The 26,289-nt window shown below is 45.7% G+C and overlaps 1 protein-coding gene across 2 annotated transcripts in view; it reads right to left on the bottom strand.

Annotated features, from left to right (window-relative positions):
• The window catches only part of Rpap2 (RNA polymerase II associated protein 2), a 60,444-nt gene extending 34,261 nt beyond the window's left edge, over window positions 1–26,183 (bottom strand). For both annotated transcript variants that reach the window (XM_021637889.2, XM_060381093.1), the window contains exons 1-10: window positions 26,025–26,183; window positions 25,397–25,442; window positions 22,284–22,398; window positions 21,387–21,485; window positions 21,129–21,194; window positions 18,393–18,481; window positions 10,239–10,274; window positions 7,757–8,609; window positions 5,007–5,101; window positions 4,315–4,395 (exon numbers count right to left, since the gene is read on the bottom strand). In XM_021637889.2, the coding sequence (XP_021493564.2) occupies window positions 4,315–4,395; window positions 5,007–5,101; window positions 7,757–8,609; window positions 10,239–10,274; window positions 18,393–18,481; window positions 21,129–21,194; window positions 21,387–21,485; window positions 22,284–22,398; window positions 25,397–25,442; window positions 26,025–26,097 (1,553 nt within the window). In that variant the 5' untranslated portion in view covers window positions 26,098–26,183. The remainder of the gene's footprint in view (window positions 1–4,314; window positions 4,396–5,006; window positions 5,102–7,756; window positions 8,610–10,238; window positions 10,275–18,392; window positions 18,482–21,128; window positions 21,195–21,386; window positions 21,486–22,283; window positions 22,399–25,396; window positions 25,443–26,024) is intronic.
• Window positions 26,184–26,289: the final 106 nt, after the last annotated feature.

Below are 26,289 nucleotides of genomic sequence, written 5' to 3'. Positions count from 1 at the left end.
GCTATAAATAGAACTATTATCAGATTCAGTAAGCAGAAAAGTACTAACTGAAACTTTGGCTTTTGAAAATGCTAAATCAGAATGAAAAAAGAGTGATTAGACCTTTAAGGGAAGATCAGCACCAATAGAGGAGTGGATTAGAGTAAGGGCTGATATTGGATCTCATGTTTACAACACTCATCTGATAGGAGAAGTAATTTCTAAAAAACTTAGGACTCAAAATGGCAGCTGTTTTAATTGTGGCAAACATGGCCATCTGTAGGCAAGGCTTTCCTAGAAACAATGGTTTTTCTAGAGACAATCCAAAAAGAAGTCCCCAGCCTTCCGGAGTATCCAGAAGGTGTGGCAAGGGCAGGCATTGGCCTAAAGAGTGCAGATCAACAAGAGAATGACAAGGTAACCCTCTGCTTTCGGGAAATGCCCAAGGGGGCCTCCCACAGACCCTGATATCAAATTTGATTCAACTGTTCCCGGTCAGCATTAGAGGAACTCGTCCACAGAGCAATTAAAAAAGTTGGTGCCTGTTGTTAAAAACAACACTGCTGTGGGTGTAATCAAGGTCAGAACGGCTTTAATAGATAAAACAAAATATTTAGGAGAGACCAGAAAACAAGTATTTTGGCAAACTGCTATAAATGATGAAAGCCCAAAGCGAAAAATACAAATAAATGGCATTGGAATTGAAGGTTTAGTAGACACAGGAGCAGACGTAACAATAATTTCACCAAAATCTTGGCATCCAGACTGGCCTCTTCAGGAAGAAAATATGCAGCTTCTAGGGACTGGAACTTTATCTCAGGTAAAACAAAGTGCAAGATGGGTCAAGAAGGATGACAGGAAAAATTAAAGCTATATGTGGCTAATAGAGACATGAATTTATGGGGCATGATTTGATACAATGGAAAACACAGATTAACATTCTTCCAATTTCAGAAACAAACTATAAAATAAATAACGCTTCGGAGAAAAATATCAAAAGGTATTATCGATAACAGTCACAGAATGTCCAGGTTGTCTATAAGCAGGACACAACAGGTGTTGGTCTTTCAAAGGTACCAATTGCCCTCCCTTTAAAATGGCTGACAGGGCTGTATGAGTGGATCAATGGCCTACGAAAAAAGAAAAATTACAGGTATTGGAACATCTGGTACAGAAGCAGCTAACTGCTCAAGACGTTGAGGAATTTACCAGTCTGTGAAGTTTCCCTGTGTTTGCTATAAAAAAGAAATCAGGAAAATGGAGGACACTAACAGATTTAAGAGCCATAAATAATATGATTCAGCCAACATGCTCTCTACAGCCTGGAATCCCATTTCCTTCTTTATCACCTAAGTCACGCCTTTGATAGGAATTGATTTAAAAGACTTTTTTTTTTCACAATCCCTTTGAATGAGCAGCCTAGGGAAAGATTGGCTTTCCTAATAATAATAGTGATCCTATAAACAGATATCATTGGAAGGTCTTACCACCAGGCCTGTTAAACAGTCTTACCCTGTACCTGTATTTTATACATCAGCCATTAGAAATAATTCGTACACAGTTTCCTCAACCCAAAATTTACCATTATATGAATGATATCTTACTGGCTGATTCAGATACAGATACCTAGGAAAAAAATGTTTGATGAACTAAATAAAATTTTGCCTTGCTGGGCATTACAAATTACTCCCGAAAAAAATACAAACAGGAGATCCTATCAATTATTATCTAGGATATAAGATAGGTTTCTAGAAAATTCGACCACAGAAAGTACAAATCAGGAGAGATCAATTACAAACTCAATGATTTTAAAAAATTGCTGGGAGATATTAACTAGCTATGGCTCACAACTGGATTAGTTACTCAGGAGTTGAGTAATTTATTTCAAACCTTACAAGGTGATAAGGACTTAAATAGTCCAATAAATTATCAGCTGAGGTTGAGAGAGAATTGGCTCTGGCAGAAAAGAAACTGCAGGATGCACATGAGGATCACTTGGATCCTAAGCTGTGTTATATTCTTGTTATTTTGACTTCTACTCATTCTCCCATGGGAATTATTATGCAGAGAGTAGGTATCTTAGAATGGATACTTTTGGCACATAAACAGAGTAAAAAATTAAAGACCTATATGGAAAACATTTCTGAATTGATTCTGAAAGGAAAAGTGAGAATTCATCAATTAGCAGGAATAGAACCAGCAGAAATTATGGTACCTGTTACTAATGTTGAAATTGCCTCATTATGGGCAGAAAATGAACATTGGCAAAGAGCATGCAGTAGTTTTTTGGGAGAGACTGACAACAAATATCCCAAAAGGAAGAGACTTCAATTTATAAAAGAAACTAACTGGATTCTCCCTCGTGTAGTAAAAGGGACACCAATTTCTGGAGAACCTACATTTTATACTGATGCAAATAAATCAAGAAAGGCAGGTTATAAGTCAGGAAAAATAAGTAAAGTGGCTCAGGGCCCTTATGATTCAGTTACAAAATCAGAGTTGTATGCTATTCTTATGATATTATGTGATTTTCCTGAATATGCAGAAAGAGTTGTTTTACATATTGAAACTGCTGAGCTTATTTTGGATGATTCAGAATTAACTTCTCTATTAAACTATAAGTAATTAGAAATAGAAATCATCCATTGTATATAACACATATCAGATCTCTACCAGGCCCCCTCAGCACAAGGCAATGATGAAATTGGTCAGCTGTTAATAGGAAATGTGCTAGAAGCTTCAGAATTTTATAAGAAACACCATGTTGACAGCAACAGTTTGAAGAAATGGTTTTCTATCACTTGGCAACAATCTAAAGAAATTATCAGGCAATGTCCTACCTGTTCTTTGTATAACCAAACTCCATTACCCGCAGGAAGTAACCCAAAAGGTACCCAAAGAAATGGAATTTGGCAAATGGATGTGTTTCATTTTGCAGACTTTGGAAAAGTAAAGCATGTGCATCATACCACAGATACATATTCAGGATTTCAATGGTAACTGCTTGAAGTTCTGAAAAGGCTGGTTCTGTAACTACACGTTTATTAGTGCGTGTGGCAATTGTGGAAATACCTGCACAAATGAAGGCTGACGGTGCTCCAGCATATGTCTCTAGCAAAATGAAACAGGGTTTTTGCATATTTCAGGTATACCACACCCTCCTACAGGACAAGCAGTTACAGAAAGATCTAATCGCACTTTAGAAGACAAGCTTAATAAACAGAAAGGAGTCATAATGACCCCCAGAGATGGATTACACAATGCTTTATTAACTTTAAATTTTTAAACACTAATGAAAAAGGAACAAGAGCTGCATAGAGACATCGGATAGCAGAAAAAAACTGCTGAATTACGTCAGCCTGTATATTCTAAAGATCTGCTGAGCTCACAAACCAGTGAAACCCTGTGGTATTGGGACACTTGCTCCCTGAGGAGGCAGAACAAACCCTCAGTTTCAGGGTTTCCACACTGTGGCCCTCTAGCCAAACTTTACCATCACTATATAAAATATTTTTCCCTCTCATGAGGTGGGAAGTGTCTGTTTCCATCATGAACAGAGATAAGAAAGAAAAATCAGATTTGTAACATTTGGCCTGGACCTTCTTTTTCACAGAGCATTTAATCTTCAACAGGCCTGTGCCAATCCCACAATGATTCCGGCCTCCCTGAGTTAGTATGATCAATGACCTGTCTCTAAGACAACTGACGATAATAACAATCAATAGACAGAATAATCACATTATTGAGATTTATTTTACACATTTAAATATGGACACTTAGGGAAAAAAAAATATAGTGATGGTAAAGTTTGGCTAGAGGGCCACAGTGTGGAAACCCTGAAACTGAGGGTTTGTTCTGCCTTCTCAGGGAGCCAGTGTCCCAGTACCACAGGGTTTCACTGGTTTGCATGGTTTCCTGCCATGCATTTCCCTTCAGACAGCGGATGAATACAGCATGTTTTATCAATCCAAAAACTCTCAACTATTTCACTTTCCAAGGAGGTGAAGGTTAACCTTAACTACATAGAAAGTTTGATAGCCTAGGCTACATCTCCAGCATATATATGTTATATGTTGTTTGTATATGCATTCCTTTGCTTTCCTGTTATAGAAAAAACTAGAAGGAATGAAATGTTTCATGTATGATAAGCAGCATGTATTTTGCTGAGGCTCAAGAAGGACTTGTAATCAACAGAAACAAAAGGAGAAGACAGCACTGAGTCCTCAGAGGCAAGGCACTTACTCTCCCTGAGTCTTAGTGAACCCACAGACGATGCATGAAAATCAGTGAGGCCAAAATAACAGAGAAGGAAAAAATTACAACATTAAGACTAACCTGAAAGTCTGAACAAGGTTTTTAAGTTCAGTGTAAATATCTCCCATTGTAATCTGAAGAGGCCCCAAAAGGCCAGGCAATCTGAAGAAAAAAAAAAAAAAAAAAAAAAAAGGAAATTAGACATTCTTTTCTTTAAAGCTAGAACTTAATTCTCCTGAGTAAACACTCTGTTGGGCATGCCTGCTCTTGGCTTTCCATGGCCAACAGTGGTCCTGAGGGAGACGCGAAGGTTAAGCTACATTGACTAGTGAGAAGTCAAAGGAGTGTTCAAGGAGTCCAAGCTCTTCAGTCTGTGCCCCAGAGTAAAGCAACACTGTCCTGGCTGCTGTCCTTTTCTTTCGGTTTCCAGTTTTCTTACCCGAAGAGCAATCTGTCACTCTGTAGACCAGGCTGGCCTCGAACTCAAAAGAGATTCAGCTGCCTCTGCTAGGATTAAAGGTGCTGTAGGGTAGTTTGTTTTTCTAGTCTACAATCTCAGTTTTTCCCTTTATGATATTCCTAGGTCATCTACACAAAGAACTTATTACTAAAAAATATCTGAAAACATACAGCCTTAAGCGAGGAAATTCATGCAAGCTTTTCAAATCTTTAAAAGATGTTCAGAATTCAAGGATAATATTTGTAAATTGCAAACTCATAAAAATAGTTAATTTAAACCTCTTTCAAAACCAGAATGACACATCTATACTTACACTTTGCTCAATTTTTCAAGAACAATCCGTTTTCTAATCTGGTTCTGGGAACTTGAATCAATCAGTGGGAAGCTGAGATCACGTGGAAATACTTTCTAAAGCAAACAGAAAAATATATATTTTTAAATTTTTTAATGAGTAAAGCAATAATATTAAATAGAAAAGTTCACTCCTCTAGTATTAAAAAGATTTGAGAATTCAAACATCTCAACCTGAACCTCAGCTGAGGTCAACATTTCTCTGATGAGCTGCCTGGCCAATGTGCCCTCTTTTGAGGGTAGCTGCTCTTCTGTAAACTGCACAACTCACTATAAACCTACATTTAAGGATTAGCATCAGCAATTACTAGAACTTGTGGCAAAGTCCTGTTCCAGAAAAGATCATGGAAACAAACTAGCAATGAGATGGTGGAAAAGAAAACAAACATACAAAACAAAATGCTTGTTTGAAAGTTTTGTTTCACAGACCCAGCATGGTATATCTGGCCTGAGACCCTGGAAAGAGTAACTCAGGAGAGTGCCCAACTAATCCTGGAAGAGGCAATTCAGCTACTGAGAACCTGGGCAGCGACTTCCTAACAGAATTCCACGTCTGTGTAGGCCAAAAAAGGAGGGTTCTGGACAAGGCTCCCCAGTCGGAGGACCTGGAGGGACACACTCCAGGAGAAAGACGAACTCTTGGGGGCTGCTGCCCTCAGTGAGCCTCCTCAGCTTCTGAGCAGGTTCTGGTGACATGGGATTGCCGAGAAGCTGGAGAGCCACTGGGAGGATGGGAACAGAATCCCGTGTCTCAGGTTGGTCTCCAGTGTGCAAGAGGCTGGCTTCAAACAGTTCACGGTCCTGTCTCAGTCCCCCAAGCACTGGGATTAGAGGCACGCTCACTGAGGCCAGCTGGCAGCATTCTAGTACACAATGTTTGATAGCTAATAAAGGCGATGGTTCAGATGATGAAATTATATTACTGCTAAGTGCTACACGGTATCATATGCTCACAGAAAGACATTTAACATCCTCCAAGAAAAATGACAGTTGAAAGAACCGACAGACCTCCAGAACTGAGCAGCACAGCATTTAAAGCCGCTGGTCAGGCACTGGGATGGCAGAGCCACATTCTCCCAGGTGACCTTGTGACCAGTGTCTCCCGTGCAGCACAATGCCCGTGGCTAGCAGTTATGGCAGCTGGGCCCCGATAGTGTGGGGGCAGCAAACATTTCCTCAAAGACTGTGGCTGCCACTTCCTTCTTGCTCCCAGCTCACGGGGAGTCAGTGCTATGGGGAAAGGGGAAGGCTGGGGGTGCTGGGAGCAGCCTTAGTGAGCATCACCAGTAGTGCTGGGGGCTTTCCAGGGATGCAGCCTGCCCAGCGCGTTAGTGACCCTAGCACACCCAGTCTTCCAAAGTGAGGCGGCTTTCCTCATTGCTGTTCCCTATGCAAGGTGAAGAGACACCTTTTGGCCATCAGAAAAGTCACACAAAAGGCAGGCGCAGGGCTCCTGGGAAACAGCCGGGACTCCGCTACTGTGCGTATACAATAGGACATCCCCAGTATGAAAGACCGAACTACAGGAACACACAACAGCACAGGTGACAGTATTATGGAACAAAGTGGACAACAAGAACACAGACTGCCCCAAACTGGCAGAAATAACCTCCACTGTGACAGTAATTCTGGAAAGAGGTGCTGCTCAGGGACAGGCACGAACGCTCTACTTTCCTTGTAAGGACACCCTTCCTGTCTGGATGTTCAGGGTTAGCAGTCTACAGTCTCTACACATCTACAAGCCAGTGTGAAGCTTATAACCAAGTCAGGGACTTCCGACACTCCCGGCTCCTTCTTTCGGCTTTAGTGCAACAAGTGTTGAGTGGAGCAGTGTGGCAGCTCACAGGGAGAGACCAGTGTTTCTTCAGGATGCTGCCTAACGTCAATACAGAGACTTCAACTACGGAGTGAGGCTAAGCAAATATTCCGTACAGATCCAGGAAGTACCTAGATTTTTTTAGCTCCACTTTCCCCTCCAAATCTCCAAGTGCACTTTTCCTCTTCGGCAGCCCACTTACAACTCAAGAACAAGACAACTTCCCACGCTTCTCCCCAAGTCCAGCTCCCAGCGTTCAACCAACCCAGAACATGAGGCGACATTACAGCCCTTCCTCCCTCTCAGCGGGCCACGCAGCCCGCACTGTAATGACTCTGCTGAGTTATCAGTTAAGTGACCAGCCGTAAAGAAGTCCAGGAAGCTGGCTGCGACCAAGCTAGGGTCTCTATAGCCTTTACTACCCAGTACGCTTTTTTTAAACTACATTTTCATCTTGTGAGTTTTGTTTCCACACGTGTATGCAGACATCAGCTATCACTGTTCTCCACCTTAGTGTTTAGAGATAGTCTCACTGAGTTTGGAGACACTCCTCCAGACTGCTGATCAGGGAGCTCCTGGAATCCTCCTGCCTCTGCCAGCCCAGCCTGGCAGTGGCCAACAAAGGGGTGAGTTGTGCCTGTCTTCTCTGAAAGCTGGGAGTCTGAACTCAGCTCGTCAAATTTAGGTAGCACCTTCTCCATGAGCCGCCTTCCCTGCCGTATCTGTAACATTTCAAGCGGACATGCAAAGCAAACATCACCCAGAAACCGTCCGAGCACCTGAGGGTCGACCTATCCCACCGCAGACACACGGCGAAGCACAGGGCGCGCTCCCAGATTTGCCCTGTGGAGTGCTCCAAGCGTAAGCAGCCTGAAGAGCTCACCAGGAAGACACACCTCTGCCGGGTCCTGCGCCTTGGCAGCATCTTCACCGAGGAGATAGCCTCCCCTGTAGAATTCCCGCACCCTCAGGTTCAGCAGCTCCGTCTCCTTTTTCAAGCTCTCATAGCTCGGCAGAGGCTGCACAGCGGTTTGCGAGCCCCTAACAGGGAGGGTCTCATGCAGGTTGCTCTGAGGCGGGCTCAGGGCAGGCCCGGAGCGGCTTAGGTCATCCTCATCATCCCCATCAGCTTCATCAGCCTCTCCATCAGGCCCGCACGTGGGTGACGGCCTCAGGCTCACAGAAGCACAGTCCTGGCTGCGCAGAAAGCTCAGCGTTTCCTCGGTCTTCCACTCGGTCAGCGTGTCCTTCAGGACGCGAAGTAAGCTCGCCTTTGCAGCCTCGGGGCGCCCCTCGGCCCCTGCCGGGGGTGCCTCCGCCGAGCCCCGGTTACCTCGGGCAAATCTGCTCCGGAAAAGCTCGGCGCTCCTCCGGCTTAGGCCGACAAGCGTAACTCCGGCCACGCCGTGCCCGCCTTCACGCGCGCTCGGGCCCGGAGGCGCGGGTGGAGGAGTCTCGGCCGCCGCTTCCTCCCTGGCGCCCACGCGGCAGGCGCGCAGCCGCTCGGCCAGCTCCTCCAGCCCGGAGGCGGCAGCCCCCGCCGCGCCACTCTCCGCGCTCTCCGGGCGGGCCGCAGCCTCCTCCCTCACGGCTGCCGCGGGGGGCGCGGCCCTCGGTGGGCCGCCCGGCAGAAGAGAGGACACGAAGCCTTCCTCGTCGTCGTCGCTGGAGGGAGAGGCCCCAGGGCCGTCGAGGTCGGCGACCGTCATGGCCTCCCGGAAGAACTGCACTTCCTCTCCAGAGCGGCCACTGCAGGAGGAGACACAACCGAGACAATCACAGGCGCACCAAGCATCCCACAGCGCATTCGCAAAGGCCAAGCTAATTCTGTCCCTCAGACACACCCGTCCTGACGGGGCTTTGGTTTCTCTGTGGTGAGACGTTCTTCCCCAGCTTTCCTTCGCGTGTTCCCAACATCTTACAGTTCGTAGTGCACAATCGCAAGCAAACACGAACACTTTAAGGACTCAGATATTCAATGATGGTGATTTCTGCTTGAAAAAGGGGTTACTATTTCCTAGTTCTGCCTGACCATTACACAGAAAATTTTATGTAATGACAAAATACAAAAATCTTAACAGAAAATGAAGTTGGCACCTCAACAACATTCAACGGAAGAAATTTAAATCTAAAAACTCACGATGCAAACAATAACATCTGTCCTCTGACTACACCCTTCAATTTCCAGACTCAATTTAAATAAAGTTAAGAATTCTGAAGAGCAAAGGCAAAACAGGAGCTCCTCCAGCTCATGCCGGGAGAAACAAGCACCGGTGAGCAGCTGCTCTCAAACACACACGTGAGAGCTTTGGTATGGGAGGAGAATGTGTCTGGGTCTACAAGTACTGTGGGGGAAGAACTAAAGGTGTAAACATCTGAGAGCAAGGACCTAGTGGGAATACACAAAAATGGTCAAAAGTTCAGTTTTTTAGGCTCATATACTTTTTTTTTTAAAACTATCATGTAACCTACATTGCCAAGCACATGAGTTTTGGACAAGAAAAGAAAGTTTCACTTTAGGAAGTCAGATACAAGCTGGCAAGAAGAAGCCTCAGTGCTGAAGACCACTTGTTCTTTCAGAGGAGCTGGGTTTAACTCCCAGCACCCAGCTGGCTCACAACTGTCCATAACTCCAGCTCCAGGGGTCCAGGGCCATCCTGATTTCCCTGGGCCAGGCAAGCATGGAGCTCACAGACATACAAGCAGGCAACACTTATATATACACTTATAAAAAAAAAAGTAAATCTGAAAAGTCAGAAACTTCCATAGTTTTCATACCTCATTCTTTCTCTTGAGGTTTCAAGGCAATTATATTTGGTACCAGGCTAAAGCCACAAAGGCGTCCATCAATAAACAAGTTTTTTCTCTTACTGTGCTGAACATAATGTGACTAGGGCCTTGACTAGCAACCAGGGACATTTAATCTGAGAGTTGAAAGGATTTGTTCTGAGTGATGGCTGAAGTTGAGCAAACAACACGATGAACAAATAACACCTAAGAGATGGGACTGGAAAAAACCAAAACCCCCCAACCTGCATTTTATATAATACTTTAGATATTTCAAATACTTAACATGTTAATATCTTAAAAACCTATAAAATAAGCGCATAAAGCCTCTCCCCAAATGCAATGGCTGAACCTCACCAACAAAGGCACAGTGTCTGAGGTGCAGGCTGTGTGTGTGTCTGTCTCAACAGGCTCAATTAGACTTGCTCAGTGGGGCAGCTGAACAATAAATCAGACAGGTCAAACAAACCATCTTCTCACAAAAGAAAGCGTCAAACACGTCACATGCCTCTCTGTAGCACACTAGCACAGGAAGTCCAGGCACTCACGGCACCTGGCCCATTCAGGTCAGCGAAACAGATTTGAACGAACCTTTGTCCTTTCTTCAGAAGCTCAAAGTCAGGAGGCCTGGAACCAAACACAGCAAGAGGAAAGTGAAGGCAACTGATGTGGTCAAGAGCTTACCATGACTGCATTGCACAGGAGATACAATTAAAGCAGTAATTCATATAATGGTTTTTTTTTCCTTCCTTAAGAAAAAAGGACAAATACATATGTAAACACATGCACAAACATCTGCATCTTGGGTTTTTGTTTTTTTTACTTAAAATTTACTCATTCTCTGAACTAACTTCAAATTCCATGCACCCAGTACAGCCTCCTCTAACCAATGTGGGCAAAAGAAAATCACTCTCTTCTCTAAATTCCGGTCACTGTCAGCTCCAATTAATACAGTTATCAGGTTATTTTGTTTATTGTTAGAGCTATTATCTAAATGTTTTTCTTCACATATGTCTGAGTTGGGTTCTTAACTGACCCCCCAGCTCCTCAGGGAAGAGACTGTGCTGTAATTCTTATCCAGTCACCCTAACTTCTGAGACAGCAATTATGTTGTACAATGGCTTTTTTTGTTTTGGTTTGGTTTTGTTTTTTCCAGGCAGGGTTTCTCTGAGTAGCCTTGGCTGTTCTGGACTCACTCTGTAGACCAGGCTGGCCTTGAACTTGCAGAGATCCGACTGCCTCTGCCTCCTGAGTGCTGGGATCACAGGTGAGCGCCCCCGCGCCCAGCAGCCTGTCACTCTTTATAAAGCAGACAATCATGTTTAAACGCACCTTCTCTTAACCGTCAAACAAATCTGCCGTCAACACTCCACTGACCCCCTTTGTTGCAAGCTTTCTTTAAAGTCTGCCTCAGACTTTAAAGTTGGAGAGATGGCTCTGAGGTTAAGAGCAATGGCTGCCTTTCCAGAGAGAGGACCTGGTTTTGACTCCCACCACCAACATGATGGCTCATGGCCATCTGTGACTCCAGCCTCTGGTGAGATCTTCTGGACTCACGGCACTGCATGCCCCCAGCACATGGCACACAACATACAGGCACATATGCAGACAGAACACCCACACACCCACACACAGAAAAGGTCTCTCTCGTCATCCTCAGTTCCCTATCTGTCCTCAGTTGTGACCCTATGTCTCCGGAATCTACGCCCGTCACTTGTCACTTGGTGGTTCTTGTTGAGATCACCAATAACTGCTGTGGTGGTTAGCTTAATGATTTGTTATTTTTACTTCTTTTTAAAGCTGAGTAAAAGGAATCAATCTAAAAATAAGACTGGACTAAGTCATAAAGGCAGGCCTAGAAGAAGGAAACACTCAGTAACAAAGAGCAGAGCACTCTATTTGCAATAAGGAGAAAGAAACAAGTGAACAGGAAGAAACAATGCTGGCAGCGATGCCAATGTCCTCATGTGTGGGCACAGCTGTGGGTTGAAACAGGAGGTTGGGTTCAATGTTTAAATCGAGCAGAAAGTCTGAATGAATCAGGCAGTAACAAACAAGCGGGAGAATTGGGTATAGTTGTGATTAGGGCCAAAGGGACACTAAGACATAAGCTTTGGTGCCAGACCAAACCTGGTGGGTGGGAATCTCTGTCTGTGTGTATGTGAGCATGAATATATGCATGTACATATTTACGTATGCATATATGTATGTATACATGTGTATGTATAGACTTGTGTGTACATGTCTGTCTGTCTTATGTAGCTGTCTTTTTTGAGAGTCTTGCTGTATTTCAGGCTGGCCTGGAACCCTTACAAAGTACAGCTGGCCTTGAATTTATGCTTCTCCTGCCTCAGCCTCTCAAATGCTAGTATTACAGATGTGAACCAGCTTGCCTGGCTCCAGCCCTGCACTTCAACCCCAACCACTGTGTACAAGCCACGTGTCGCTGTGCACACTGCCACACCTCTCGGTTCCCGTCCCTAAATAAGCTATGGAGCCCCCCAGGTGGTCACACTAAGGGATCCTTTACCTAAAATGTTAATGCTCTTGAAAACGTTCTCAATAACATTCCAACACTAATAATTCCAAGAATATTCCCACCAGTACTCCATTAGTGCAAGTACAGGAAAAAGCACAAACTGAAAAGGACTGGACCTTGGGAGGAATCACGAGCTGACTGTGGGCCTGAGAAAGCATGCATGCCAAGAGCCTGTCAGCCCAGAAACTTAGAGCTGGGAAGACGGGGGTCAGAAGCAGGTCACACAGCGGACTGACAGCGGTGGTCAGAGGAGGGAGCTCCACATTATGATCCTGGCTGACAGCGGTGTCAGAGGGGGGCTCCACATTATGATCCTGACTGACAGCGGTGGTCAGAGGGGGGGCTCCACATTACGATCCTGACTGACAGCGGTGGTCAGAGGGGGGGGCTCCACATTATGATCCTGACTGACAGCGGTGGTCAGAGGGGGGGCTCCACATTATGATCCTGACTGACAGCGGTGGTCAGAGGGGGGCTCCACATTACGATCCTGACTGACAGCGGTGGTCAGAGGGGGGCTCCACATTATGATCCTGACTGACAGCGGTGGTCAGAGGGGGGGCTCCACATTATGATCCTGACTGCAGTTCCAAGTAACAACGAGGCCCACGCGCTGCTGAGGCAAGGACAACCAAACTCAACATTTTCCATCATCAATACAACTAAGCCAGTTCAACTTTCATTTTGTGGGTTCATTTCTTTGAAATGGGATCATGCTATGTAGATCAAGCTGGTCTTCAACTTCAGGTCTCAACTGACCTTCCTGCCTCGGCCTTTAGCAGCAGGGACCGCAGGCTCACATTGCTGTCCCTGACAGTTCTGATGGCAGGAGGGACATGAGCACATAGTAGGTGCTCATTTCTCCAAGTGGCAGTCTTCCATGCCACTTGGAGAAATGAGCAAAACGGGGGGGGGGGCAGGGGCAGGCTTTCTTCTGGCTCATGGTTCCAGACTTCACTGTAGGGCAGGCACAGGGTAGCGCTAGACTGAGGGTGCCACTGCCTCCAGTCAGGACGCAGAGAGGACTGTCATGCTGCCGCACACTGGCCTTTTCCATCCACACGGGCTGGGATCCCAAGCAGGGACCAGTCCCCACCCCAACCCAGGGTATGCCCAGAAGCCCTTCCCAGGTGAGTCTAGATTCTGTTAAACTGACAGTTAACACTAACTAAGCACCAACAGGGTTTTTAAATTGTGGTAAAGGGTCCAAGGATTCGGCTCAGAGATGGAACCCACCCAGCATTGCCAGGCAGATCAGCAATGGACACGCAGCCAGATGTGTACAACATGGAAGCTACCATTTAACAGACCTTTTCCTGTCCAGCTCAGTACATTCTCATCGCTGTCCAGCTACCACCACTGCTGTGGTTAGCATTCCATCACCTCTACAGACTGTTGCTGTGCTTTACATACTTTTTATCTAATCTTCCAACTGCCAGCTGTTTTTGCAGGTAAGTGAAGCTTTGGGAGTGACCGACCTGAGATCCCACAGCCAAATGTAAGTCAAGGTCAGAATTTAGGCCGCATTTCCAATTCTAAGCTCTTTCCACCCGATGTTGCCTCTGGTGTCAGAAAAACATTACCCCCTCCAAAAAAAAAAAAACAAACAAAAACAAAAAAAAACAAACAAACAAAAACATCAAAAATAAAACAAGAACAAAACAAAAAACCCAACCAACCCAAACCTGAAGACATTACTTTTGGTTTGTTCCTCTTGTAGGGACTGAACATACTTTACAGCTCTTGCTGTCCTTTCTTCTATTCTTTCTGACTTTACATGCAGTCAGTCATCCTTGTTATCAGATGGTATTTTGAGTGACTAAAACCTTTGTTGGTCCCTAACCTATGAGAAATGGTGCCTAAACTACAACTGGCAAGAGATCTACTTTTGTTATGTGCAGTTTTACAATCAAACAGGGTACACTGCCTGTTCTACCCTTTCTTCCATAAAGTTAAAATCCGTTTTTGTGTGTGTGTGTGTGTGCTGAATGGCTGTTTCTTTCCATGCTAAGTATCTTCTTCAAGATTTATGTTGCCCTGGTGATAATTTTGGAAGCACAATTAAAAAACACAAAACTAGCAAAACCCCTATGTATAGAATGCTGTCAAATGGTTGTAAGTGCTTTATCTTATTTTCAAGTATTAGATAGATGACTAATTATTTTTATATTTTGGTTTTTAGAGACATGACATAGCCTCACACACAATGTGGTAGAGAATGCTCAGCGCCTTATCTTCCTGCCTAACCTTTCAATGCTGGCATCACAGGTGTAAACTCCGGCACCTGGCTCTAGATGCTTAACTCTAATTTTAGCCCAGTGAATCTATGACAGGAATAATGTACACTCCAAACATCATGCAGATATGCTCATATACGTGTGCATCACGTGACTCAACACGGCTGGCGGCCCACAGGGCTCCCAAGGTAGGACTCAAGTGTCTGTGGACATGCTGAGGTCCTCACTCCTCACAGGCTTGGCTGCTTCCGCCCGAGATTATGCATGTGTGCTGCTGAGAGCTGATGTGTAAAAATCCCCAACTCTAGGCCATATGACATACTTAGCTGTCAGCATTAACCATTCACCCAAAATTGTTATCTCAAAACAAAATATGCTTTTCAACATTTGTCCTTCCTTTTTAGATTTCGCACGTAATTCTAGACTTCCGTCTTCCAACTCTGTCAGCTGCTGCATTTATAAACCATACAGGGCTTAGGATGTAACCACAGACTATCTACGAACTGCGCCGTTTTGGCGTCAGGGCTGTCCGTGGTCTGTTTGTGGCCACATTTTGAACCAGAGCTCTAACTCACTGTTGCCTCTGGCAGGCTATCAGGAGACGTTTTGTGAGAAGCACTGTTCCCCAGTAGTTACGGATGTATTTTAATTTTAGATATTTTTTCACTATTATTAATGACTCTTCCTAACTCTAATACATCAGTAAGAGAAACAGTAAACTAAACTGAGGCACAGAGTTGTACAAGTAACTACTAAGCCCTACTTCCTCAGTCTGCTAACCTAGCCTAGTGCTGGAAGCGTCTAGCTTCCACACAATCTAATCTAGGCCTAGAATGTTTTCAGCCTCAGAGACTTACTGCTGAATAAGCTTACCCTTTCTAGCTCTTTCTGAGCTCTGGGCTGGCTGGTTCAACACAGCTGTTCTGGCTCAAACTTAGCTGACTGATTCAATTTGGCTTCTCTCAGTTTCTCACTGAATAGCTCTGCTTGGCCTCAAACTAACTCTAGCAATCTGTTCTAATCATTCTCTGGATCATTCTGAATTCACCTGTGTCTAGCTTGTTCTCTCTTCAACCTCTCTCTATAAAACTTTCAGTAAAAACTGCTTTTGGATCCCACAAACTGAACCGCCATGAACTTGACCCCACCTTACTGCCTCAACTCACTGGCCCCACTGAACTGACTAACAGAGCTTAGAGATCTGCCTGCCTCTGTCTCCTGACTGCTGGGATTGAAGGCATGTACCACCACACCTGGACCTAAGCTTTTCTTTACTTGAAACTTGCTCTATACCAGGCTGGCCTTGAACTCAGATCTGCTTCTCTGACTCCTGCATTAAAGGTTTGTTTGTATTCCAGCCAGATCACAGACCTAGAAGGTCTCTGGATGTGATCTCTTGCCACAGCAGCCATGTCCTGAATTAAAATTCCTCTACACAAAATTATAAATATGACACTACAAGACTTGGGGATTTTATAATTAACAAATAAATCTATCTTAGTAATAACTGGGTCAAATTTAGTGTTCTGTTTCCTATCGGTTAAAGGATCATGACGTCTGGGGTTCAAACACTCCATAAGACACCCATGGCTTTCCTTCTCATTTAAAACTTTGACTCAGTCCTTCATCTTTATAAACAAACACATTTCAAGTAGTCTAAGTTCTTAATCAGAGCCTGCAGCAAGACAGCTCAAGTCTATCTGGTCTCACGCTGATCAAAAATTGGAACTGGTGTAATAAAAATGCAAACTTTTATAAATGAGGAACTGTGGTCTAGGGCTAAGAAAATGTTTTCTGATACTAAAACAGCTAAAACTCTGGGCTAGAGTGAAAAGAACAGTGCTCTTCAGACAGCAGTGACAAACAAGGCATGTGACCAGCGTGTCATATTTTGGCAGAAAATAACTCGACATTTAATGACTGTTTTTAAAGTTATATGCACATATTTGTCTACAAGATTAGAACGTTTATAATTCACTGCAATAAGATATTTTTTAGTTGAATGGATTTAAATGTGTTTTATATTGAGTATTACATCATTCACATGCCATATATGCTTATGGTTTAAAATAAAAACCTCTGTATTAAAATTAACTAAGGACTGCTATTCTAAAAGGAAGCCACAGTTAACCCAGCCTCAGTGACAGCAGTGACCTCTAGCGGATTCAATGGGTAACAGCACAGCCGCCAGCCCAGGGTGCTTCCAGACCGATGTGACAGGTTGCAAAAAGACCCAAGTTAGACACAGTAAATGCTCTGGTTGGACGGTGTGCACTGGGAAGATTTACGCTTGCACCGGCCCTTCACTAATTTCCATTAACAATGCTGAGCACAGTGAGTAATCCGGGCTCGTTCAGAGCCTTTCCTTAGCTTATGAAATCTGCTCCACTTTTGAAAGGCTGCTTAGCAAAGGGATGGGACTGACTCCATGGTCCTTTATGCTTTTGTGATTCTCTTTTAATTCATTACGTAGGCCAATGCCGACCAAATTCTGCTCAAAAGAAGTGTGCACCAGGTGTATTTGACTAGCATGGAAAAAGCCCCAGGTTCAATCCCCAACACTGCAGACCAAACCCCTGATAGCTCCCAGGACGTGAACCTGGCTCTTCTTACCCTACTATGACCTTGTTTTTCCATGCTATACTGCAGTGCCCTCTGCTCCACAAGGGCCAGACCCGAGACTCCAAGCTCTCACCTAAAACCATGAGCAGTACCAAACCTTACACACGCTTTGCTCTTTTCCTATGTAGCTAGTAATGATGACAGGTGAACACGTGACAAGTGTGATCACGCTTGAAAAGGGGTGAGTCATGCCCCGAGCAAGGAGCAGCTACACGGTGTGTGACCTTTACTGTAGTAGTAGTGGTTTATAATTTAGAACTTACGAATTACTTCTGCAGTCCTCTAGTATTTTCAGATTACGGTCAATGCTGACAACCACAGCGAGCCAACGTGGGAAGCCGCATCCTAAAGTCATCAGTTTTCCTCTCCTGTTTATAGTTAGTCAGCAAGTAACGTCCTAACATTGATCTGACACATACTCCGTCAAGTTAGGAAATATCGTTTCTTCACATATTTATTCTGCTATCTCAATTACTATTAAACTTACAGGTTGAGATTTATGTGTACATGAATATGCATGTGTCTTGCCAGGTACATATGTGGTGACACTAACATACATGTGCTTGCATGTGCCTTGCCAGGTGCATACATGGTGAGCTGGTGGGATTAGGGGTGTCCTGCCTCCTTCTTCAGGTGTGGACTACAGGGTTTGCCTGTTTTCAGCCAACTGCATCTCTTCACACCTAAGTCACCGAATTTAATTAGTGGCCATTGGCACTGTCTGACCCCAGATAACAGGGCCCTGTGTCTTCAAACAGTCACCATTCAAGGAGACACTAATCTCATTAAGCCTTTGTCTGGAGTCTCGATAGTCCAGTTTAACTGTTGCTTTTGCTACACTCTGACACTCATTCACAGTATTAATAAATTTCTTCAAGTTCTGCATCAGCACAATACTACAAGTATGCAATTATTTCCTGGGCAAAAGCCCTGCCATGACCACAAACTTTTTATCGGCATTCCTTAAACTCAGGATACTGCTGTTATTGTAATGAAGCCCGACATCACAGTGAGTTCAGCCAGATTCCCAAGGGCTAGTATTCTGAAGAAAGTTAATACTTTAAACCAGGGTGCTCACATTAGCAGGATTCAGACTCTCTTGGCAAAACAAGAGCCAAAATGAAAGTTCCAGCTTTGTGATTAAAACTCCAACACTAGAGAGAAAGTATTTGCAAGTAAGATTTTTCACTTAAAAATCCTTAATAACTATGCTTAAGATAAAAGTATTTCCCTAGAGCTAAGGAGTTTGTAAAATGGTGACCGTCTACAGAAAACTACACCCACTGTCAGCCTGAGTCAAAACCAGAACAGTCACCACTGGAATAAACAGGATAAAGATTTAATTACCTTTCTTCCTCTCGAACCCATACTGGAGTTTTGGGAATCTGTGTTTCAAAAAATTTAGATGCTCTGTAACAAAAATTGCTGCAGAAAGACTGAAAAGAAAAATTTTAAATTAATTCATTATTTTTCTATTTTGAAACATAACCTACACACAGAGAACATGAGTGTGTTGATTAAACAATAAAACAAAGCCAGGTGGTGGTGGCCGCGCCTTCAATCCCATCACTAGGGAAGCAGAGGCAGAGGCAGGTGGATCTTTGAGTTTGAAGACAGCCTGCTCTACAGAGGGAGTTCCAGGACAGCCAGGGCTACACAGAGAAACCCTGTCTTAAAAAACCAAAAGCAAACAAAAACCCCAACCCCAACGGCTTCTACCACATGAGTCTAAGAGTACAGGACACGACCTTCGATGGCTCCTGTGTGCCCCTTTCCACTGGGTAGTGAGCACCCTTACACCCACCGAGTCACCTCATTGGCCCTTTCTGGTGTTTTGAGGCAGGGCTTCACATAGTGCAAGCTGACCTCACAAGTCTAAATGGCTGAGGGCGCTTCTGAGCTTCTGACTCTCCTACCTCTGCCTTTTGAGTCCTAGAATTTCAGGTATGTACCTGGGTCACTAAGTTTTCTCGTTTTGCATGTGTGTGCGCACAGGCACAGTAGTATCATCTACGTGTCTGTGTGTGTGCACAGGCCTGACGTGCAGGCAAGAGGCTGACAGTGGTGCACTCCTCCGTCACTTATCACCTTACTTTTTGAGACAGGGTCTCTCACTGAATTTTGAGGATGCTGCTTTTGGCTTGGCTGACTGGCTAGGGAGCCACAAGGATCTGCCCGTCTCCAATCCCCAGTGCTGGAGTTACCAACACACAGAATTAAACTTCTGAGCATCTTTGGTTCACTTTTTAAAATTCATATATAAGATTTCCTTTTTTTTTTTTTGAGATAAATTTTGCTGTGTAGCCTAGCTGGCTTCCATCCCTCAGTTCTCTTGCTTCCGCCTCCTAGGTTCTGGCCCTGCTGGCCAGCCTCACCACCACCTTTCAGTGCACAGCTTTCAGGGGCAGCTAGCTCACACTGTTGTACAACTCTCTTCAGCATTTACCTTTGGAATTCTTCTCAGCATACAAAACTGACACTCTATACCCATGAAATAATAACTTTCTATTCTTACCTTTCTTGACGAGCACCACTCTGCAATAAATATCATATTGTGTTGCTTTATTCCACTTTAAAACGTCTTCGAAGTTCCTATGCCACTTCCCTTCTTTTTAACGTCACTGTGCTATTCCACTATATGCCTGTACCATCGTCTATATGTTGTACATATTCTACGGCTACGAATATTTCTACACATATATGGTACACGTGGCCCAGCAATTTCCAGGCATATAAGAAGAATGAAAAGGCTTGGTCACAAAGCCAGGTGGTGGTGGCCGCGCCTTCAATCCCATCACTAGGGAAGCAGAGGCAGAGGATCTTAGAGTTTGAAGACAGCCTGCTCTACAGAGGGAGTTCCAGGACAGCTAGGGCTACACAGAGAAACCCTGTCTTAAAAAACCAAAAGCAAACAAAAACCCCAACCATAGCCATTCTAAACACAGTTGGTTGTACAATCCACAAAGGAGCTGATGGGAGAAAAGGCTGTTACAGACATTTTGAGAACCAATTTTGGAATCTGAGTTTTGCACAGTCTTTGTGACCAAAGACTGGGTGTGTGAGAGGGCCTGAGCTCAGCCTTCCCCACTTCATGGTGCAAAACTCAGATTCCAAAATTGGTTCTCAAAATGTCTGTAACAGCCTTTTCTCCCATCAGCTCCTTTGTGGATTGTACAACCAACTATGTTTAGAATGGCTACTTATCCATTACTAAAGAGACCGATCATGTTTTCATATGTTCATTAACCATTTGCATTCATGTATGAAATATCCATTAGTTTGCCTTCCTTTTTCTTACACTGCGCATTCTAGCTATGCACTTGTAGAAAATATACCTTCACACTCTTCTCGTTTCCTAATAAACAAAAGTTCTAAACTTTAAACAGGAAAGTCTATCAACTTTTCATATATGGTCTAATTAGCTGCCCATACAGCAGTGGGAGAGATGTGCTTTCTCTGCGCAGGTCTCCATCTGCCCGCTTGACTGTCTGACTGGGTTAAGGCAGGTCTCCTGTCCCCTGTCTGGGCAGTGACTTGCTACCTCCCGCCACTGAAAGCCTGTCCTTCCTCCCTCACCCACACGCCTGTCGCCAAAAATCCAGAGTTCTGCTCCTGGCTCACCTTTCTTACCGCGGTTTCCTTCCCTGTATTCATACCAACACGAACCTCACATTTGTAAACTTTTTGATTTTTTTGCGGGAGGAGAGGTAGCCCAGAGAAGCCTCAGACTTGCTGCATGGCTGAGAATGACTTGGCGCTCCTGATTCTCCTGCTCCACTAGGCCAAGCTTCAAGTCTGCTGCTGCTCTTGTTTTGAGATAGGGTTTCTCTGCGTAGCGTCCTGGCCTCGCTTTGTGGACCAGGCTGGTCTCAAATTCACAGAGATCCACCTGCCTCAGTGCTGGGATCACAGGTGTGCTCCACCCCTGGCTACTTCTAGTCTTAGTAAAGCTCCAGCAAGGGACTTTCTCAGCACCTGAGCTTTTACTGGAGGCAATCTGGCTATTTTTTAAAGTAAAACTTAAAAGTTCTAGTTAACATCACTTAAAAATCAACTGCCGTATTAGACAGCTTTGGAACTTACCTTTCTTTCAGTAATATCATAGACTTTATTGGTTTTAGTAGAAATTTTGTATTTCTGCTTCGGTATCTGAAGAAAAAGAGAGCATAATTTACAAAAAAAATTTCAGTAAGGAACGAAGGCTTTCTGCCAGACACAATCAAGTCATCTGTTAATACTTCTGGTAACCCAAGTATTCCTAGTTCATGACCTCAGGCTTTGCTTCCTCCTCTACAACATGTTCCGTAAAAATCGATCAACACACTTTAAAGAAGAACTTACAGCGCCTAGCTTCTTCGGGCACAGCGGATAGCCACAGAGTCTGATGATGGCACGCTCCTCCACCACGTCGCTGTAGTGGGCTGGCGTGATGAGCGCCCCCTGTGACAGAGAGAGGCATTCCCCATAGACTGAGCACCCTAGGAGCACAAGGACAGTATGCTAGGAACTGTGGGGCACACAGCAGCGTGTAACGAGGTGGCTCAAGGGTAGGGGCCTGCTGCCGTGTCTGGGATATGCGATGGAGGGACACATGGGTCCCGGCCCTGACAGAGTCCTAAACCTCCCTGTGGTCCTCCATCCCCTGCACTGCTCCCAACAACCTTCCAAGCTCCCACCCAACACCCCGCTGAGCTCTCAACGACTCTTCTACCCAGAGTTCCAAAGTCCTTCCGCAAGCCTCCCCCAAAATGGCTACGTCTGTCACAGCAGTACCCCACTATGAGGGTCCCAACTTGTCTTAGGGTCACCACTACTATGAGCAAACAGGTGACCAAAAAAGCAAATTGGGAAAATAAGGGTTTATTCTGCTTGCACTTATCACTTCATCACCAAAGCAAGTCAGGACAGGAACTCACACAGGGCAGAGCTGACGTGGAGACCATGGAGGTGCTGCTCACTGCCTTGCTCCCCAGGGCCTCAGCTGTTTTCTTATAGAACCAGGACACCAGCCCAGGGATGGCTCCACCCACAGTGGGCTGGGCCCTCCCCATCAATCACTAATTGAGAAAATGCCTTCCAGCTGGATCTCATGGAGGCCTTTCCTCAGCTGAGGCTCCTTCCTCTGATGACTCTAGCTCGTGTGACGCTCACCCACAAAACCCCAGTCCAGCACTCATACACATAAGTCTTTAAATACAGACATATTTTAATCTGGTACTTTGACAACTTAATACATACACACTCCTTCAGGAATTCTTCTGTGATGTTCTCTTCCAACAGCTGTTCAACGATGTGCACAGCCTTCCTTTCAAACTCTGCCTTCCTGCGCGCAGCGGCTTCCAGTTCCGCTTGCCTGGAATTTCAGAGAAAGTCAGAGCAGTTACAGACTTCTCCACCTCCACCACTCCATGCTCCAAACGCCAACACTAACCTATTACTTTGCCAGTAAAATTTAGTTTTTAACCCTGCCACTAAACTACTCATTCCCGTGTGAATGTGGGTGCTGGCCATACAGTCTACTTCCAGGCTCAGAGCACAAGGCACAGGTGTCCTACAAAAAAGGCGGGCTGGGCAGGGCATGGTAGGATATGTCTCCATCACAGCACTAGGGAAGAATGGGAAGAGTCAGAGTTCAAGGACAGTGTGGACTACACCGTAAGAACCTGCATCTTAAAACGACTGAATGTACTTCCTTTGCTTTATGGTTTTGCCATATATTCTCAAAAAAAAAAAAAAAGACTTTTTTTTTCTCTACTATAGAAATCAACAGACTGAAGAGTGAAAAGGTGACTTCTGTTTTCCTCACACACAAATCTCTGCCAAGAGTTAAAGCTTGGGAGCTCAGCTCAGTAGATCAGTCCTGCCTGGGAAAACCCCAGCAGGACTTACCTTTATGTACCTTTGTGTACTTACCTTTATTACAAAGTTTGGTAAGTAAGCGCACTGACATGTGGCAGGTGGGCCCGGGTGGGACCCTGCCAGCCCTCTGCGAGCAGCGCCACCCAGCTGCACAGCAGAGCGGGGAGAGGTTTTAGGACAGCAGGCCCCGGTCCCGCTGGAGGTCGAGTAAAGGAGCAGACTGGCAGTGGAGAGCGGCTGCTGTGGCGCTCAGGGCACGCTTCACGGGGACTCACCCGCTCTGCTCTGCTGGAAGCCCCGGGACTGCCTCCCGGTCAGCCGCCTTACCCTGCCCTCACACCCGGAACCTACACCATTCTGTTCCTCACACCTTCATTAACTTTCAAGACTAGACTCCAGTTCTTTGCCTAGAGCAGCACGGACTCCTCAACCCCCAATAACTTGGAAGTCTGGTACAGTTTTCCCAGCAATTCATTTTGCAAAACACATAATTAAAATGAGCATTTTGCAATTAAACACCTATTTTTATCTCACCATTTCATCAAGACCATTTTGTTGTTATTTGAGGTACTGGGGAGAGAACTCAGGGCCCTGGACATGCTAAGCAAGCAATCCACCACTGACCTAAAATCGCTAACTCCATAAAGACCACTTTCATGTCAAAGAAATCCAAAAGATATGAACAGATTATAGTTCTTTATGTTAAATATAAAAAGCTTCATGTAAAATTATTACTTATATATTTATTATGTATACAATGCTCTGCCTGCATGTACACCTGCCACCAGAAGAGGGCACCACATCTCACTATAGATGGTTGGGAGCCAGCGTGTGGGCGCTGGACATTGAACTCAGGACCTCTGGAAGGGCAGCCAGTGCTCTTAACCTCTGAGCCACCTCTCCAGCCCATGAAAAATTACTTTTCTCATCCGTACCCATCAGTAAAAGTCATGTCATATACTAAGATTAACAGGCTCAAATTACCACACTGACCTGAGGCATTCTGTTCCCGACAGAAAACTACAGCTGTTTGAGAACTACATGTTCTCTCAGTACTGTTCCTGTTACAAATGATGACCATCAATACGGTTGTTCTGGCAGTTTTATGCCAACTTCTCACAAGTGAAATTCACTGGAAAGGAGGGAACCTTACGAAAATTTCTGCATTTCAAGCTGCAGGCAAGCCTCTAAGACATCTTCCTAACTAATGCCAGATGGGGGCAGGCCCAGCCCATTGTGAGTGATGCTATCCCAGGGCTTGCGGGTCTGGGTACTGTGCAGGCTGGGGGAGACATGGGGAGCAAGCCAGAGCAGCACTCCTGCCTGGGCCTCTGCATCAGCTCCTGCCTCAGGGATGTGAATGTGGGTGTCCTGCCTTCCTTCAGCGATGAACAGTGCTGTGGAAGTGTGCACCAAATAAAGCTTTTCTGCCCCACATTGCTCTGGTCGTGGTGCTTCACTCCAGCAATGGGAACCAAGCAGGACAGTGGCGTATGGCGCCTGCCTCGGCCTCTTGGTGCTGGGATTGAGGGTGTGTGCCACTGGGCCTGACTTAAGCTTCTTTAGAGGAGTTATGCCTTGAAAAGCCCCATGTCACCTCCCTGACAACCCTATCTAAGTTATTAGTTCCTTCTAACAACTCCAGTCTTTTTTACTTACAGCACTTCCTGCAATTTCCAGTTATGTATTCAACTGTGTTAGTTTTGCTCACTGGTACTTCTCAGTTTCAGTGAGCAAAAACTATTTGTTCAACAACACATTTTAAGGTCCTAAGTCAAATACAGACTAGCCTGTATTTGGAAACTGTCTTGAAAGAAAAATCAGCGAATCCTGAAGTGATGAGTCACAGCTGCTTTTAATCTCTTCAGGTGACCCCTGCCCTGGAGAGCTTCTGTGACAGGAGACTGACTTTTTCAAAGGTCCAAACAGTAAAGGATGGCTTCTGTTTGTGTTTAAACCCACACTTTGTGTTGCAAAGAAAGGTCCCTTGGAATAGTAACCAGACAATGTTTCAGTGAGTGTGGCGCATGCCACAGTAAGTGTGCCTGCAGAGCCGGAACACTTGGTTAATTGGGAATGATGTTCCCACAGTGTGAGCCTCCAGTTTGTTTTCTTTCTTTCTTTTCACAGACAGGGTTTCTCTGTCCTGGATCTCACTCTGTAGACCAGGCTGGCCTCCAACGCAAGGATCCACCTGCCTCTGCCTCCCAGGCGCTGGCATTAAAGGGCTGCGCCGCAAGGCCGGGCCAGTCTGGTTTTCTTAAAGCTGGAGGGTGTGACAGTCTTAAGTGAGACCCGACAGTGCTTTCTACGTCTCCTTGTAAGTACTGTCTGTCCTTGTTTTCATAGCATGGGGCTGGGACTACAGCCCAATATACCGTGCTTGCCTGGCATGTGTGAGTTTATCCTCAGATCCCAAAACCAGAAAACAGAACATGGAGAACAAAAAGTTGACTCAGTTACTACAATACGCGAGGACGGTGGAAGGATACCTTCTGGACGCGCCTCCTCGTTTCAGGGCCCTTGTCTGTTTGGTACCTGCAGTTGAAGAGAAGAGAGTCAAGCGCAAACATCTGATGTAGCAGAGTCCGGCCCAAATAACCCCAAACAGCACACGCAGACATCTTTTCCTTTTCTCTCACACACTTCATTTCCAACTCCAAACGGGGGCGGTGCTGAGCAGGTGGGACATTCCATTGCTTCTGGAAACGAATTCCACTTCAACTTTTCTTGACCACAAAGTTGGGGATCGGCCCTTCTCATATATCGTACGTGCTTTAATCAAGTGCTTCTGAAAGCCCTCTAGACTGGACAGACATTTCTCCGGCTCCCGAACGTTCGCTGGCCTCAGAGACCCGCTCGAGGCAGCGCGGGAAGTGTAGACCGAGGCTCACGGCAGTGACCGACACCGGGGTCCCAGCACAGCGAGGCCGGCGGAGCCCCCGAAACACCTAAGAGTGGGGGAATCTTCCCGAAGGCAGCGGCGCAGCGGGGGGGCGCGCCGGGCCTTGGCCGCGCGGAGCCCCGTTTCCCCGGCGCAGCCTCGGGAAGCGCCCCGCGCGTGCGCAGTGCTCCAACCAAGCTCTCGGCCCACCCCGGGGAAGGGGCTCTCGCTCGTACCTGCAGAGTCTCGGTAGGTACTGGAAGCCAGGGCACTTGGGCCCAAAGAGCAAGGAACCACGGAGTCAGCCATGGGAAATGCCGTCAGAAGCGAGGGGCGGGTGTGCGCAGCGCCGCGAGGCTCGGCCTCTCCACGCGTCACCCGGACCGGGCTGTGGGCGGGCCTCAGGAGGGCGGGGCGGAAGCCGGAGGGGGCGGAGCGGGCCTCGGGAGGGCGGAGCGGGCGCCAGAGGGGCGGGGCAGGCCTCGGAGGGGGCGGGGCGGA

This window comes from Meriones unguiculatus, chromosome 3 (assembly GCF_030254825.1).
Source record: "Meriones unguiculatus strain TT.TT164.6M chromosome 3, Bangor_MerUng_6.1, whole genome shotgun sequence".
In the NCBI taxonomy this organism is placed as follows: domain Eukaryota; kingdom Metazoa; phylum Chordata; class Mammalia; order Rodentia; family Muridae; genus Meriones; species Meriones unguiculatus.
This window is presented reverse-complemented; position numbering and strand designations above follow the sequence as displayed.